The sequence below is a fragment of the Haemaphysalis longicornis genome, unplaced genomic scaffold, assembly GCF_048455015.1.
Source record: "Haemaphysalis longicornis isolate Haplotype H1 unplaced genomic scaffold, Haemaphysalis longicornis Haplotype H1 scaffold_1, whole genome shotgun sequence".
NCBI lineage: Eukaryota > Metazoa > Arthropoda > Arachnida > Ixodida > Ixodidae > Haemaphysalis > Haemaphysalis longicornis.
The window spans coordinates 231,763,782-231,782,502 of NW_027526203.1; the positions used below are offsets into that span (position 1 = coordinate 231,763,782).

General features: G+C 48.9%; 1 protein-coding gene across 1 annotated transcript in view; it reads right to left on the bottom strand.

The window, feature by feature from the left end:
- LOC144158181 (potassium channel subfamily T member 1-like) overlaps positions 1 to 18,721 on the bottom strand; it is a 254,850-nt gene that overhangs the window by 70,741 nt on the left and 165,388 nt on the right. Inside the window, 1 exon segment of the mRNA XM_077688863.1 lies at positions 16,184 to 16,292. Coding sequence (XP_077544989.1) covers positions 16,184 to 16,292 — 109 coding nt within the window.

Genomic DNA, 18,721 nt, shown 5'->3' on the forward strand with positions numbered 1-18,721 from the left:
AGGAGCCTTCCTTTCAAGATCGGACTCAGATCGTTTACGATTCGAGTTTTCCCTTTCAAGCCAGCAGTCTATGCTTGTCAGACTTGTCACAAGTTGGGACATGGGACAGAACAATGTCCCAATGCAGACAAACCGCGTTGTACGAAGTGCGGCGGCAAACAGCATGACAGCAGTGGAGAATGTCCCAACAACTCTCCGAAATGCAGGAACTGTGGTGGGAGCCATCTAGCTACGGCCCGAAACTGTCCCAAACGCGTAGAGATTAACAAAAAACTAACCACGCGGAAATCGCCAGCCGACGCTAAACGAAACCAACGCTCAGGACTGAAAACAGACCAAGGCCCACTTTCGCCATTGCTTGAAGGACGCTCAAAAATGGTGGCCGTCAGGCGCAGTGCCGATAAAGCTTCAAGCAGCGCGCCTTCAACAATCTCTGAAAAATCTCTAGGGAAGCTTGTAGATCACGAAGAGGGCACGCCTAGTTTTGCGGACGCAGTCAAAAGCACTAACCGGAAAAGGCGCGGCCAAGAAAGATCTTTAAGTCGCGCACCCCCCGAACAATCGCCCCGCTCGCGCCCACTACATCAGCAAGAACTCAGCCCACTGCCCACTCTCACAAGGAAGCCCCTCAATCCCCACGCAGTGAAACATCCAGTGAAAGTAGTAACCACGTTCTGCAAACTTCTCAGCAGCCACAACCCCAGCCTGATTATGAGGCGGTATTCTCAGCACGCTTAGCACAACTAGAGTGCAACATCATGACACGGGTTCAGACTATGATTTAACGCGAAATTGAAACATGCGTTCGCACTGTAATGGAGCGTCTTATGTTCAATGGAACGCTCCCTTTTGGGGGCTCCATGGCCACCCCACCGACGAACGGAAGCTCTCTTTCTCCTGCGAATGCCAATTCTCCCAGCCCACCCTTCAACATGAACCATGGCTCGCTCTCAGTCTCAAAGTAGCGCCTCAGGTCGTGGTCGGTATGCAGGGGGAGTGATCTCGACCGTGATTCAGTGGAACTGCCGTTCCCTAAAGAAAAAGAAAGCGGACATGATATTACAATGGGGACTGTCACACAACGGGCGCAAACCTGCTGTGCTGTCTTTACAAGACGTAAACGGACCCATTCCACGTCTTCCAGGCTACGAAGGCTATGGTTTTCCAGAAGATCCTGCCACACCAGCACGTACAGCCATGTATGTAGACAGAACCCTGACACACACTAGGCTGGATACTGTTCCTTGGTGCTCCAGCAGCGCTAGCGTCACTGGATGTAGACTTCAACTCACGTCAAAAAGAACAATGGTCGTTTTCTCGGTATACCTCAATCCAGAAAATACCAGAAACAAGTCTAAGCGCACTCCGGCAGACCTCAGCTTCATACCACACTTCCAGAAAGTCTACCGTAGTGACATAGTGCTTGTTTGCGGCGATTTTAATGCCCAGCACATAGCCTGGAACTACACCAAGTGTAGCCCCCGCGGAAGGCGCATTCACGCTTACGGACCACTACGGAATCACGCTTCTGAATTTACCACAAGCTCATACTAGACTTGGACAGGACCGACGCCAAGCTGACACTACTCCGGACCTGACGTTGGCCTCGCGACCAAGTCAATTTCGATGGAGCCTTCCTGAGGATCCGCTGGGTAGCGATCATCTCCCCATAGCAATAACTCTGAAGAAAGATATCACGTCAACGCGAGGGTCTAACAGGCTTAAAATGGAATGGAAGGTCAGTCATTGGGACAAATATCGAGCACTCCTAAGGGAGTGTGACTCCATACAGAGCATAGATGCGCTTACAGAAGCCATGGCTAATGCCAAAAGCCAATCCCCCAAAACACTTCGCGTCCCTCTTGATGATCCCGATCCTGATCGACACCTTCTTCATTTATGGAACAGAAGACTGCGAATACAGTCTGCCTTCCGAGCCAGGGGACGTCCTAAAACACTAAAAGCAAAACTGACAGCAGTCCAAAAAGAAATCGAGCAGTATACCGCCGAACTAGCGTCTATACAGTGGGCTCGAATGTGCGAAAAAATCAACGGTTCAATAAGCTCTCGTCGAGCTTGGGGCATACTTAGATCCCTTCTTGGGCAACGTAGGACTGCAGATGGGGCAGCCCGCGTGGCTCTCAAAGAAGTCATTGCCTCTGAAGCGTTCGCAGAGAAAACGGCTGAGGTATTATTTCCACATTCATCGAGTCCCAACTCCCTAACCTACGAGAAGGACGACACTCCAGCTGGGGAGTACGAACTTAACCAGCCTTTCACAATGGCAGAGCTCGAAGATGCCCTACGCAGGATTAACACGCATGGCGTGTCAGGCGCAGACGGTATCACTGGATCGCACATCAAGAACCTCCCAGAAGAATGCAAGGTGACTCTCCTTGCGGAATTTAATCGCGTCTCCATTCCCGACGACTGGCGACACTAAACTGTAAAACCAATACCGAAGCCGGGCAAAGAACCTAACTGCCTGGGGAACTTGCGACCGGTATCCCTTACGTCATGCTTGTTTAAGCTTTTGGAGAGCATGGTTAACGCTCGCCTTGTATGGTGGCTGGAGGAGCGTAGCATTCTTGCTCCTACACAATACGGGTTCCGCTCCGGTCTCACGACGCAAGATATCATGTTACGCCTCAAAGAAGAAGCTTAACCCGTTGTCTACATGTCCCCGTATGGTCGTAGGTGCTGACATTAGGATGGCCTTTGATGGCCTTCCTCACACCTCGATCATGCAAGCCGTAAGAGATCTTGGTATCAAGGGATACATGCACAATTTCATTGTCGCCTTCCTTCGGAATCGAACTTTCCAGGTTCAAGTTGGAAGTTCCCTCAGTCGCTTTCATTACAACCGGGTAGGAGTCCCTCAAGGCTCTGTCATCGCTCCTACGTTATTCAACGTAGCGCTGGCGGCGCTTACTGGAAGACTGGCCAACATCGAAAACGTCGAACATGCAATTTACGCAGACGATGTGACGCTCTGGACCAAGCAAGGTTCTTTAGGTGCACAAGAGCAGGCACTACAAGAGGCCCTGGATACTGTCGAAAGATACACAGAGCAGATAGGGCTAACGCTTGCACCTGAGAAGGCAGAGTTTGTGGTCATCCACGGTGGCAGGAAAACCCAATCCAAGGATGAGGACAAGGCTAGCGTTCACCTCACAATTTGGAAAAGGCCTATCCTTAGAAAACGCTCCATACGCATACTCGGGATGTTTCTCGACGAGCAGTGCATAGCATCCACCTGGTTTGGCCGGACAGTTCGAGTCACCAAACAAGTCATCCAAGTCCTACGCAGGATCGCCAGCCGCACGAGAGGAGTCAGAGAGAACGAACTGCGAAATTTTGTACGTGCGTTTGTACACTCCCGTATCATATACGGAGCACCGTTCCATCCGATCACGCGCACGCAGCTAAGCCTTCTTGAGCGCCTATATAATGAAGCCAGGAGGGTGATAACCGGGCTTCCGAAATATACGCCCCTTCCGGCTCTCAAAATCTGCAGCGCGTTGAGTGACATAGCGGACCTAATGTCTACTCATGAACTCACGCATATTGTGCGATTAAAGTCCACCAAAGCAGGCAGATTCACTCTGGAAAAGTTGGTTTTGACATCTCGACATTACCACCACTCCCAGAAATATCTCCCCCCTGGGAGCACATCGACATCGTAGACTCCAAGCCGCTACCCCAGAACATGGGACAAGAACAAACGGCAAGGAGACAAGCTTTCGCAAGACGACACGACACCCAAGCAAGGCAACTCATCGATTGCAACGACCTTACTCGCAAGACCCATGTCATCTATGTAGATGCAGCAATCGGTGAGCAGGAGCAGCAGCCAATGTTCACCATGGCATGGACAAGCCATGACGCAACAACGCGAGGAAACAAACTCCACCTCACCTGTGAAGCCGTCAGCAGCTCCCTTGCAGAACTGTGCGCCATTGTAGATTTTGCCGAGAACGTCAGTTTGGCTCAACACCAAACGGGGGAACATTGCTCCCATCACTACCGAGTCTACACGGACTCGCAGGAAGACTATCGTTCCTGCCGGAACACTCGCACTACTACCGTCGTTGTCAAGAAACTTCGTCTCTACGTGTGCTACCTCCGTGCTCTGGGACACGACTTTCATGTACACTGGATCCCAGGACACTCCGGAATACCAGGAAACGACCGGGCCCACCGACTAGCACGCGCTTTACTTCTATCCGTGCAGTGAAAACCACCCGAGCGATATTCCAGCCGGTTAGCCGACTACGTGGAGACGCACAATCAGTGGCTAGATCCCGCAATAACGGTATCTTTTGCCAAGCAGCACCGACGCAGCTTTTTACGCAGCGCGGGCAATCCACTTAATATCCCTCCACTTCCTCGGAAGGCTGCTACCCGCTGGCAGCAAGTTACGCTCCGGCGGGTACAGACTGGCACCCTCCTTACCTCCTACCTTTTGCAGCGGTTCCGAAGCAAGGAAAGCAGCCGTTCCCTCGACCAGCCCAACACTGGAATGTGCAGCCAATGTGGAACCCGGGCTGACCTGGAACACCTCCTGTGGTTCTGCCCGCTGTACTCGGCTCCCAGAGATCGGGCCCTGGCCTCACTCCCGGGTGAGATAAGGCCGAGCTCCCTTCAAAGCTGGGCTGCACCACCCTCGTGTACAGCTGCAGCGGTCGCCAACGAACTTTGGCGGTCGCTAAACCAGTTCATGGATGATGCAGAAGCTCCTGCCACCGGTTCCCGGGTCGGACACACTGCCAGAACCACAGCCCGTCACGGCCGAAGCCAGTGATCGAACGACGTACCGTTTACCTTTTTTTCTTTCACAGCAGCCTTAGATTGGCTTCAAAATGTGAAATAAACGTGTTCAACAACAAAAACCTGGTGCATGTGTATGTAACTTGTCTGTGCCGCGCATTGTATTGTAACGCCGGACATCGTTTGCTTGTTGATACCTAATGTGCTGCCTTACTAGTCGTCTTGTAGCTTCTGCGCGCTGTGCCATTACTGCGGCGTCGATAGTGGCGAGAGGGCATTCGTCAGGCGGAAACACTAGGCTGCACTAACCACAAGCTTCTGCCAAATGCAGAAGTTTTCTCTCCCTATCGGCCTTTTCCTTCCGGTCGCTGCTGCTGTACGTGTCGAGCAGTTCACGCCGAAACTCCACCCATCGCGTTAGTTACCCGTCGTGATTTTCAAACCACGTTCTAGCTGAATTTTCGACTGAAAAGTAAAGATTCCGCAGCTGGCGTTCATCATTCCAGTCGTTGAAAGCAGCTACACGCTCGAAATGTTCCAGCCAGTCTTCGACGTCGTCGAAGGTGTCGCCGTGAAATGACCGCGGCGTGCGCTGCGAGTGGACGACCAGCGTTGAGAAGGCTCCGCTGCACTGGTTGGTTTGGCTAGCCGTCGTTGTCATTATGACAGGTGGTGTCACGAGCAGCCCTAATTCCGGCTGCGAACCTCAAAGGCGGCCACTTGAATTGTGCACAGGAGTTGTGTCCAGATGAATACTGTGATGATCAATACGTTCATACGGATCGAAGTGCAGCGGATTACCCCGCACCTCCACCACAATATACTTCGGAACCTCAGGTGACAACGCATTAACTAGGTCAGCTTTTTTGTCAGTTGCGACCACGGCAACTACTTTTGTTGTGGTGAACTGTTGTGGCGCATAGATGTCCGCTCTTGCGTGTTGCGTAGTTTTTAAAGCCTCTGCGTACTAAAGTGATGCCGGCAGGGGGCTTCGTGCTGCTGCTGATGATGATGGTTGGATGTTTATGGCGCAAGGTCAACTGGGGCAAAGAGCGCCAAAACAATAGTCATATATGAAGGGTGAAACCTTAAACACTAAGTAAAGTCAGCAAAAACAAAAGTAAAATCACAAAACGACAATGAGCAAGGCTGGTGTATAGGGCCAGAATTCATTATGCGTGATAGGAAATGAGGTTTAAAAACTTGACGTCTGACAAATACTCAAACACACGTTTCACGGAAACAATGGCATCGTCACCTAGAAAAAACGATGGATGTAGGGGAATATGTTGTCTGTAGAGTTCTCTGAAGTGTTTGTGTCGTGTTGTGTGAAGTGCCTTGCATGTGATTAGTATGTGCACTACGGATAGGGCCTCTCTGCAGCTGCTGCACTGGGGTCTAGAAGATCCCGTCAGCAGATACGAGTGCGTTGCATGGGTGTGCCCTATCCGCAGCCTACCCAAGGCGACTTCTGTGTGTCTGTTGCGTGTGTCAGTGGTGTATGGTCTAACTTGTTATCTGTCTGTTCACTCCAGTGTGTTTGCCATGTTCTACGCAAGTGTTGTCTTATGTGTGCCTTGAGGTCTGTATATGGTACGGTTGTTAGGTCTACCGTGTTCCTGAGTGCAGCAGCAGCGGCCCTCTCGTCTGCCAACTCGTTCCCAGCGATCCCAGCGTGTCCTGGGACCCAGCAGAGGAGCAGCTGATGCTTCTGTGCATACACAGACATGATAGTGTTAAATACAAGATTAACTATGTGGTTTTGGGGGGGGGGGGTGTATGCGATGACAGTGCGCGAACAACACTCAAGGAATCTGTGTAGATGATAGACTTCGGAATTTGATTTTCAAGTATGTGTCGTACAATCAGTAAAATTCCATATGCTTATGCTGAAAAAATTGTTGTGTGGACGCTCATGGTTCTGGCTGCACTGAAATTCGGACCATGAGCAGCGCAGGAGACCATAGTGGAGGTTTTAGACGAGTCACTGTAAAATTCTGCAAGTGGGTATTTAAACTGCAGAGACATAAAGTGCTGCAGTATTGCAGCTCGCGGTACCCGATTTTTGTCAAGTTTCATAAAAGAAAGGTCGGAGGACACAGGACGAACTTGCCAAGGCGGTAAACTGTTTGAAAAGGATGACCTGTACACATCTAAAAACGAAGCACTGAGATCCGAGGCTCGCTCTTTCACTCGAAGTGAAAAGGGCAGAGGAACGGATGGGCGATTTACAAAAAGCGCAGATGTGGACGTGTCGTTAAAGACAGGATAAAAAGGATGGTTATTCAGCGATGAAATTTTAAAAGCATAAAGTAAGTCCATGTACGTCCGTTTGTTCTCAAGGCTCCACTTATTACACTCGGCATACAGACTCTCGACAGGGCTAGTGCGAAAAGCACCGGACGCAAGCCGTAGCCCCAAGTGTAGCACTGGGTCAAGCATTCGCAACGCTGCTTTAGTCGCCGACCCATATACCACACTGCCATAGTCTAAACGAGACCCAACCAAAGCAGTATAGAGCCGTAGTAGGAGTTCTTTGTCGGAACCATACGATTGATGGGAGAGAACCTTAAGTATATTCATTGTTTTCAGACATTTATGTTTAAGTTCCTTGATGTGTGGAATGAATGTGAGTTTCTTGTCAAACACAACACCTAAGAACTTGTGCTCCTTGTTCACAGGAAGCGACACGCCATTAAGAGTAATGTCTGGGTCCGGATGGACCCCGCGCTTCCTGGAGAACACAACGCAGGAGCTTTTTGCAGGATTCAATTTAAACCCATTCTTGTCTGCCCAGCCGGAAAGCTTCTTGACACCAAGCTGGACTTGACGTTCGCATATTGACATATTACATGATTTAAAAGATATTTGCACGTCGTCTACATACACAGAATAAGAGATTGTTGGTGGCAGTGCCTTTCCAAGAGAGTTCATCTTTACTATGAAGAGAGGGCAACTCAACACGCCACCTTGCGGCACGCCATTTTCAGGCACGCTTCGTGCTTCAGGCGTGCTATAGGTGCGCATCCTGGCTTATGCAGGTGATGTAGCCATTTTGATAGCGACAGAGAAAGTGTCTGAAACGCTCTGCGTATAGCACAGCTACTGTGATATGAACGCGAGTGTCATAAACAAGGGAAAGTGACTGGGTGTGTCGCACGGCGCGTGGAACGAGTCCTTCGAACTCCTCGACAGCGTCAAATGGAACACTGCTCCGTCAAAGTCCCTAGGTGCCCCATGAACACGTACAATGAGAACACGAATTTCTTCCGTGAAAAGGCGTAGTAAGTGCGTGTTAAGGCTCAGGGACGGGACGGGTGCCATTTGTCAATTTTCGCGCAGGAACTTTGTAACGTGTTTTTGTACAAGAATCATACAAGAAAAAGTTACCAAACAGCAATGCAGTTCTGAGAAAAAAATGTTACAATGGCAAACATGGTCACCAAAATTAGAGGGCGCTGCATTCGAACAGTTCGCCCGATGGCTTTCATTGCAAAAAGTATGCGTTTCTAAGGCCCTCGGATGGTGACTAGCCAAACGTTCAGGGACTGTAGTTGGTAGAATGACCGCCACCGGCGCATGGCATTTTTTGTCTTCTGAAGTTTAGTACAAGCAAATGCTCCGAACACCCGCTAAATAGCCCGATAACGAACGTCATTGGTTGGACTACGCAAGGTTTACGTAAATAAGAGCAAGTTTACTTTAGTGAGCTTTTATGGAAATGCACATGGCTGTGATGTCAAGTTGTGGAGTTCCACTATATGTTGCTATATGTTGCCTTAAGAATGCTTCCACGAGCGCAAGAAAGAAAAATGGAAAAGGAAACCTTCAAAAGTAAACCTTTATGAAAAGAAACCTGAAAGACCACTTCGAATTACCGCTGTTCCATTCTCGTTTAAGACACACATCTCCGCCGTAATACATGCGTTTAAACCATGTCCTCCTGTCTACAAGATGTTTCTGATGCTTCGCTGTACAGTTTGCACTGCGGCCATGACAATGGTTATTTACCGAACCAATGATGTCAAAGTTCATTTAATTGACCTTAATAACGACATCTGCGCTATTCTTGCTACTTGGGGGACTATCATGCTCGTGCTTTGCCCGCGGCAGCGTGTAGCCGCCACACTTAAAAAGGAAAAACAATAGTCCTCGTGCTTTCAAACCCTTAGACAGTAGAGCAAGTGCCATCGCTGAAATACGGTTCTTTTGAAAGTTACGGAATGAGTCGGTGATGACGGTTAGCCGTTCTTGGGTATCTGGTACTGTGGTGGGGCAAGCGCGACTGCTGTCTCCTCAGCAGAGTTGGTGTCACCTGTATTGACCGTTGCTGAGCACAAGTAATCTCCTTTGCTGTTTGTCACATTAATCGCGTGCCCCCACTTGGTTCTTGCCGGGTACCTCGCAGCGTCGACATATCTTGTCGAGCTGTCCTTGCTGTAGGCTTTTCTGAAGGCCTTGACCCTGGCTTCCCTTCGCCCCTGGTGGTAAACTAGGTACATGTTGCGTAGGACGTTTGCGACCATGATGCATTCCCTCAAGGCATGGGGGATGCGTCGTTTTTGGTTTTGGGGTCCCTTGCGCGGCGGCTCGTAACCGAGGCGGTGCAGGGTAGCTCGGCCGGTCTGGGTAAGCTTGAGTCGCTCGATTCGGCTCGCTTTTATGTGCCTGAGTGAGTACCTGCCACGTGTTGTGAACACGTAACTGAAAAAGCTTCTCTGTCGAGGTCTTGGCTGGTAGTCTCAGTGCTAATTTGTAGGTTCGCCGAATTAAAATGTCGAGTTTCTTTATTTCAGCAATTTGTAACCCCAAGTAAGGGGTGTCGTAGGCGATTCCGCTAAGTACCAGGGCCTGCAGCATTCTGATTGTGTCGTCTTTTTCCCGTGTTTTTTGCTTGTTAGTCGCTTGCTTAGGTGGATTATCTGGGTGACAGTTTTTTATAGTTTTTGCAGGGTGGCGGCTGCAGCCCTGTCTTTTTGAAAACAAACTATTTCCGCACGTCACACAGCTGTACAGTATACACCCGCGCATCGCACCGACACCGGAGAAGTGGGAGGTCCTGCTGTCAAGCGATGTCTTGGAAAACCAGCGTGGCCTGGTGACCAGGGCCATTCGAGCTGCTGCTGGCTAGGGCACCACGGACTGGGGACGTTACAAACGATGGATGACCGACACCCACCCCGCGCTCCTTTCTTCCTATTCAATGGGAGCAATAAAAGTTTTGCCTCCTCCTCCTCCGCTGCCACTTTCAGATGTATTTTGTTTTGCTCTCACAATGTGTCCGTTTCACAGACGACACACAGTGCCTGTCACTAGGGTGTAGTTTTACTTCATTGGAGAGTGAATTTTAACTATTTTAGATTGTTGTCGTATCCGGCATTGATCACTAGTTTTTGACACTGCAGCGTAAAGTACCAAACGTGCGACAGAGAGAGAGAGAGAGAGAGAGAGAGAGAGAGAGAGAGAGAGAGAGAGAGAGAGAGAGAGAGAGAGAGAGAGAGAGAGAGAGAGAGAGAGAGAGAGAGAGAGAGAGAGAGAGCTCTTACAAATATCCACCCAGTGCAAAACTTTTTAAACAGGCGCCTGCCCATCAAAGTGAGGGCTGCGCTCGCCTACAATTTGCCTTGCCACTCGGCTGCGTACGTTTGCACTGGTTGTATAGCTGTGGTCAGTCGGTAACCGACTCCAGTGTTAGCTCTTGCGTGTTTCACTAGGACAGGGCGGCATTGGGACCCATACCCATGAACTATTTTTAAAGTATGTGAAACGGGACCAAAACGTGATTATGCAGAAAACAGCAAGAGACGGAAAAAGCGAAAAGTGTATCCCCAGGTCGGTCTGTCGCTGCTAGAGGCTAATGTCATAGGGTTGTAGTGGGCATATGTTAAGGGTAGATTTTTTTTTCACAAATTGCACTTAACGAGAAAACAAAGGAAACCAGGAGCATAGAAAAAGTCCCTAGGAAGATTTAATTGGCATGATCGGCGTGTTTAAGCAAGGTGCTGCGCGCAATGAGGAGTCACAGCAGTGATGTGCTTGCACTGGTGTGCGCGCGCAGTAAGTAAAAGAGGTCCTTTTTGATGCGCCAGCCGGCAAAGCGTCATTTTCGTCGGCGCACTCAGCGCGCTCCCCATATCGACCACCTGGCGCTACGATCCGCCTGCAGTCTAGCAATTATTGGGGCTCAAGTTTCCTGCGTCCCGTGTTTGCACAACGCTCGAAGAGGGCCGAGTGCCACGTGCACTAGGGACCTAAGCAAAGTATTGATGCGTTGAGATGAACATAACCTCCGCCCCGCTCCCTTTTTGGGCGGTACGTCACTCACTCCCGAACAATAGTCATTCAGAACGCTTTAAAATAAAGGCAAATCAATTATATTTATAATGATTATAATGTTGATGATGACGATGACGACGACGATAGCGATGATGACGATGATTGTGTCTTTAATGGCTACGGCCTCGTCAAAGAAAAGACAGGACAAAAAATTCAAGGTTATTTGCCCATAGAGTTTCACACTAATGTACACTAGCGGGAAATCTGGCGCCACTGTCTAGGGGAGCCCACGCTTCAGCGAGCATTCCGTCATGTACCGGGCAGGCACGTTCCACTTGTCCTTGGCATGGATCATGAACAGGCTGGAAAGTTGGCTCTGGCTGCAAAAACCGACAATATCACTCTAGAAGGTTCATCAATATTGCTTTGTTTTTATAAAATTGAACCTCCAAAAAGAGTGTTTTGTCAGTGATTATATAGAAGCTTCATGCACGATGAACAAGAAAAAATGCTACCCTTTTTTGTTGATTTTGGCTTCGAGACAAAAAAGAAGCCATATGGCTAGCTAAGCCAAATAGGCAAGGAGCATCGCTAGCGGCAATGGCACCGCCCACGGCGGCCGGCGACTGCAGCGACAGATTTCCCTATAGTATAGATTAGTATGAAACTCTATGATTCCGCCGTGCGCAGTGGGTTGTCCTAGTGGCATGTTTTAAGATGTTTTAGTGTGGTGTACGCTCCCGTTTCATACGCGTGTGGACGGGCCGGTGGACATGCGTGGCCGTGCGGGTACGAACTGGCCGAGCTGCTATGAACTGGCCGAAAGTGTACCAATATGTAAGTGTATTTAATTTTGCATTCTACAAATTGGCTTTTACTACAAAAAGTATGTTTGGGTTATAATCCTTGTTCATTTATCTTTGATTGGCTGGAAACCTGCCATAGCGTTGCTGGAGCGGGTGCGTTCCCCAGGTTATTCTTTTTATTTTTGGGAGGGGGGGAACATGGAAAAAGAATTGGAAGAATTGGGTTGGCCAACAAACCTGTAAATGTGGTTACACGCAGATGCGAAAAGTATTGGGAGTGAACACGCTGAAAACGATAGAAATGTAGTCGCAAGACGCTGCGCGACTTATATACTCAACAGGACGTATCAGTGAAGAGCAGCGACGTCGTGGGCATTCCGCCGTGTCTGCCAGAGAACAGTACTCGCGTGCGCAGGGTGACCCGGAGAAGCGATTACACATTCCGCAGCTAAATCCAAAGTGTATAGCCAGAAAGTATCATTTGAATTTCGCGCACGCTGCAACAAAGGTGTACCCTTTGGCCGTAAGAAACATGCGTCTCTTCACCAAGTCTTCCGCTTCGGGACACACGTTAGCCGTATGGCCTGCCTTCTACACCAGGCCTCTGGAGCGTGATCTTCGGCATGGTGCTTTTTCGCCACACGGCGCTGCTTCCGCCTTTGCTCCTCGTACGCACGATGCACTTCGGGTGACCTAACAGCACTTGTCCTGGCTATACCAGCGCCTATTCAACACTAGCCAACAAGGTTCTTGCGGCAATCCCGCAGAGGCTCGATGGGAATCGACCATTGCTTTCTCCGATGCAGCCAAATGCATCATCAAGGCGCATGCCGAACGCCTGGTGATGGATGGTACGGAACCTGAAAACGAGGCCGGCTTTTACAGGCATAGCGCTGGAAGTTCTAGCCCATGGACATGAAAATCATACGATATGTTAGCCGTAAACAGCTTCGCCGTAATAACCCAGTTGGTACGCGGCGTGCCTAGTTGGACCTCCCGGTTTTTTCAGCCACGTAGCTGCCGAGGAAAAACGGTAGATTAAGAAAAACTTCTTCGTTTTAATTGTGCAGTAAACGGGGGGCCGGCGTTTCAGCGAGGCACGAAGACCTGACAGGAACCTCTATAGGAGAACCTGAATGAAAATAAGTTGTTCGCACTGACCGGCTCGATAACTTTGAGAATCATAACCAGGAAAATATTGATTCACACCATAACGACGTTGGGGATGCAGACCAAAACACCGCAGAGGCTGGACGCATGGCTTGCTGAAAGTTGGCCTTGTGGTCGAAAAATTCTTCTGGGCCCTTTAGCCTGCTTAATACTCTTAAGGCGAACTATAATTAGTTACTTCACGGTGAAGTTGTAGACGTTACGTAATTCCCGTCGGCTGTCAATACACGAACGTCTACGGAGGGAGTATGGTTACAGAAAACGGCCGGACCTCTTGTTTTATCGAAACTATCCCGAAACAAGTTATATGCCTATTGGCCGCTAAAATGACTCCATCGTTACGCCGAGTTAAATTTACTTATTACATTTAACAAGTTCACAGTGAAGTTGTAAATATTGTGGATTTCCCGTCTGCTGTCAATACACGGGCTTTTACGGGAGGGAAACGGACCGCCCCATGTTTGTCCGCTAGAATAAAACTCTGTTGCTTCTAAGCTTCATTCAGATAATTAACAAAGAACTGTGCTGACTCGCCCATTACAGACAAATGCGTTTTGTTTCGTGCGCTCCTTGGACTGCGCCCTGGTAAACCCATATCGTCGCTAGAGCTTCGCTACTCCATCTTCACAAAAAAAAGGGCTGATGATGTTTTCATATCATCTGAAGCTTTAATATTCTGAAGCCTTAAATGCGAAAACGCCCGTTTGTCGATATTTTTGCGCAGGTTAAAAATCCCGTGCAGGTGGCGAAAATGCATCCGGAGCCCTCCACTACAGCGCGCCTCACAATCCAGATGTTGCTTCGGTGCGTTCAACCCCGTAACCATTAAATTACAACACAAATCCAGGTCATTCAGCAATTCAGCCATGTGAATGTGGATGACCAGCAGAGCTGTAAAGCCATTGTCACCTAGAATAACGACGGCCATAATGGCTTCATAGTCGCATGATATCACTGATCGGCGTACCCACAATTGTAGACACATTCTTCGAAAATGTCAAATCTACGCACGTACGCCCCTGGGCGATAATTTTGTACCGGATCGGTGCGGCATCGCAAGCGAAACATCTCGACCATAAAACACGTAAACCACTCCCTTTTCGGTTGTCCCGACACACCAACACTGAAATCACCGACAACGACCACAGGGGAAGTGTCATCGCAAGTAACCCACGGTCCGAGGGCAGCCTGAGGGCACCCAAGCACTTTCATCCTCTCGCCGCTTGACATTATTTGCTTTGCGATCTGTTTCCGCCTTGTGATTTCGCATGGGTTCAATCTGCCTCCACCGCGTTGCCCCACAACTCGTTCCCTTTCGCTATGCCAAGTTAATGCACGTGCTTCAGAACGTCTCACGATATGGAGAGCGCCGTTATTGAAACTCACGTGGAGCCTAATGTACGTAAACCTAGCCTAATGGAGCTTTCGCTGTAAAAAAAAAAAAAAAAAAAAAAACCATCGTGATCAGAACTGGAACCCTGGACTGTTACGTGTGAAGCGAATACTCCATACAAATCGAGCAGGGCTATTGTATGGATGGGCAATACTCACAGCGCCGGTAAACTGCTTGGGCCATTTCTTCGGATTACTTTTAGGAGCCCGTCTGAAACACTAAAATTTTCTTCCTGTGTAAACCCGGGCGCAAATTCGGAGAACTGCTGGGTGGTACGCTTTTACATACACTACACACTTTAAAAGGGCAAGTGTGCAAGGATTGATGAGTGCAAATCCTCTGCGGAGGTGGGCCGGCAGACAGAGTCGGGAGGAGGAGGTGATGGAGAGAGGGGGGGAAGTGAGTTCACTTCGTCTCGCAACCAAACTGTCACCCAAACGGAATCGCACTCCTAGCGCAGACCCCGCACTATCAATCATAGTGATCGCGCATTAATTATGAAATGCGTTATTTTCTCGTTGTGATTGTAAAATATGGACGGGAAACGTGGACTTAAAGGAAGGTTTTATCAGCCCTCAGTAAAGTAGCAGAGCTCTGCACGTCCGATATCGTTTAATCGTTGCCTTAGCGAACGCACCTATTTAAATTTAAAAGTTCACACAAAAATGCTGCTAGAACTGTTGCTTCGACACTGAGCCTATGAACTCTGCAGACTCTTACGAAATGAAGCAGTAAAAGAATGTCGTAACTACGTCAGGGGAAGGTGCAGCCCGCGCAGCAAAATCACACACTAGGTACTACACTGTTGGAAGTCTCAAGGAGGACGCAGCGCCCAGCCGCTGTGTTTGAAGGGCACCAAAATGGAACCCGTACAAGTGCGACTCCTCGCACGTGTATGCCGCGAGCTACACTCCATCTAGACCTCTTTCAGACCTTCCTGCTGCCACACTCTTGCGTTACTGGGATGCTGACATCGAATTATTTTCTTCTTAATGTAGCATCCACCTGGAGTTTATATGCCTTTTAACTTAAAAATCAAAAACAGTTCTATGACAGTGCCTTAGGCTCTTTTTGATACCACTGGAACTGGAGGTCCTAGGGGTTTCATAGCTTACAGCACACTAAAGACCCCCGAGGATGGAATGACAAAGCAACCACTGCGGCGTTATTTCTTTGGCCTTTCTTCTTCGTTGGTTTTCGTTATTTCTTTGAATCGCCAGGTAGGAATGGAGCACGAAAGCGTCGAAATAAGTCTTGAACACCACAGTCTCAAGATTCTGTTCTACATATGGTAAAAAAACGGAGCGGTTTATTTGTAACTAGAAACGGCGTGCTTGAGAACGGCACCTTGGTTTTAAACGCATAAAAAAAAAGCTTTTAATGAAGCATGGAAGTTATTTCCGCTATTTTTTTTTGCGTTTGCTTTAGTTCGACACAACTAGGTCTTAAGGTGTTGCTTACAACAACCGCCCATAAAATTTAAACACACGAACACGCACGCACGCACGCAAACACACGCGCAGACACCCGCGTGCATGCATAGCAAAAAAACCCTCAACAACCCCAACAAAAGGCCGCTATTGAGTGTTCTACGTTTAGTCAGCACGGGTGAAACTCGAGGCCTTCGTAATAGCCAGCTATTGGCGGCTAGCACCTAGAAGATAGCAGCACGCGCAGGGTCTGGTTTCTCTAATACCGCGGCCTCATCCTCCAAGATGAGCTGGCCACGCCTGACGTTGCGCGCAAGCGTATGCGTCGGTGCACTCACTGTCCGCGTGACGTGTGCAGAAGGAGCGTAACCAGGGTGGATGCACCGGGGCAGAGGCAGTTGTTGGCCAGCAGGGCGTACTTGAACTCGTCCTCGCACACCACATGTTCTGAAAGCAGCCACCGTGAACGACACAGTCACTACGCAACGGCGCACATGAAAACCATGTTGCGAAACGCGGGTCTCGTCGGACAATACCATCGCCGTGGGCGCAGCCCGGCACAACCGCGCTGCCTTCAAACACGGGAATATTTCTGCATTGTTGCGAAGTATAGAGCCAGGCTACTCTGATTGCAAATACGTCCAATGTACGCCGTGCCGGTAATAAGGGAACAATAAATAACGCTAGGTTTAGTGAAGGGAGAGCAAATGCTTCCACGCTTCGTTGGCACTTTCAAAGTTACGCACCACGATCACCGCGTCAATTCTCCGAAAGCGACATCCTCCGCCATGACATTTCCTTCGGGTGCTCCATGCCGCGACCTTACTTAGCCCAAAACAAGAATTGAACACGGGACTGCAGATTTTACATGGCTAACAGCCCACAGTTTCATTTACTCATGCATCTCGCAGAAAAATATATTTTATGTTGGGGTTATAGAACTGAAAGTCTATTCGTTCAGCAACTTTAAAAAAAATTACGTGTGCTACAAGGCTGGCAAGGCTTGATTTCGAAGACGGAAGTAAGTTACAAACGTAGTCATGAAGAAGCAAGAAACAACGTCTGGTGGTCAAGAAAACGTGGCGCAAAAATACCTCCTACATTTTGTCGAAATCAGGACAGGATCGGAGAGCTGGTGCAACGCGCTTCTGAGAAACGCTTTTATCCCAAACTCGCTAATTAACTTTCCGACATCAATATTCAAAACCAAGCTGCAATCGCATGAATGAAGTCCGCCTTACGCCCGGGTGCTTCCCTTTTACAAAGTTAAGCAATGCCGCTTCGGCCACGATGTGTCGCCCACTTAATCTCGGCCTCGGAGCGAAATTAAATGAGCGCCCGCAGGCGGGCCGCTTGTACGCAGCTCTCCAATCTTGCAGCCCCAGGCAGGCGATGTTTTGCTACCCAGTTTGCCCCACTGCTGCTGTGTCGCTGCATGGCTCTTCGAAGCTACCGCTGACCGCAGATGTCACCGCCACGACCGAACTGTTTAAAGGCGGCACAGAATACAGCTGAGTGCCGTCGTTCTTTTCATCATTTTTTTCCTGATGGTGCGAACCACACGTCTTCCATCTTACAACATAACTCTCCTTACACCACAAAGCGGACCCACGCACACTTTGAGCAAGAAGATCAGTTTTAGCGTATGAAGTTTTTCATAAAATAATTTGTTAATTATCCCCGTTTAGTCCTTACGCAACATTTTGCATGAGCGTGATCCTGGTGGTTGTCTGCAAGGAAAAGCTTTTTAATGAGTTCTGTTTACTTATTGCAGTAAAAGATCGTTAATTAGAACTTGAAGGGAACCATAAAATTGTTCGAATGAAGCGGAGTTCGAAATAGCGGGCGGGCGCTAGAATGAATGGAAATCGCGCCGCACAGTGCGGGCAGAACACAAAGAAGCCACCTCTGGACTCGTTTTAGCGAATTAGGCGCTACTACACATTTCTGGCAGGTGATTTCGTAAATAATGTTTCGTAAATAATAATGGCATGCGCCGGAGCACCGGCGCTGGTGGCGCGCGCTCCCTCTGTAGAAGCGAAATAAGCTGCTGCAGGAGCGTAGCGCGCGCGCCACGCTGTTGTTTTGCTGTTTCCTTGTATTGCATCTCTAGTAAATATGGTTTGGATTTGCAACACATTGTAATCACTCTGGGACGACTTATTCTGCGAGTAGCGATGGAAACCAGGGGATCATAGTTCGAATTAACCGTTCTGGATACAGACGCCTTCGAATTATCAGGGGTTTTCCCTCATTGAAATTTACAGGGCTGTGCGAGGCAACGGGGGTGAGTTCGAATTAACCGGAAGTTTGAATTAACCGAGTTCGAATTAACGAGCTTTTACTGCAACGCCTAGTTGTTGCCACAGCACCCGTTTCTGTTGACGTCAGTTCCTCGTAGTAAAAAAGCGCCCGTTGATAGCTTGCAGTGACACTAGGGCTAATTTGACAAAGTGCTATTCGGGGCCGTATAGTGCAGTTTAACCAAAATAATTTTATTATTTGACTGTTTCACGGAAGTCCAGAACCTGAGTTTTTATATAATGGGCGGCACAAGACAAAACACCTCGCGGCCGCCGCACCAATGGTCATAATGACGCCCAGCCGGTTTGCAATGTGTTTCATGCAATCTCAGAACTCACAATTTAGATATTAATTCATTGTTTTGCTAACATCCACTTTTTACAGGGAAGCTGTAAACATCTAGGTGAAAAGTCTGTAGGTAGTAAGCTGGCCCTTTGCAGGAACCAGTGCGCATGCGCGAGAAAAACAAACGATTTGAAGCGGAGCAAAATGAGTATGCCTGGGTCAATCACCTCGGAGTAACACGTGTTGGTTACGTACATACATACACTCCTGCAGAGTAGGCATTATGC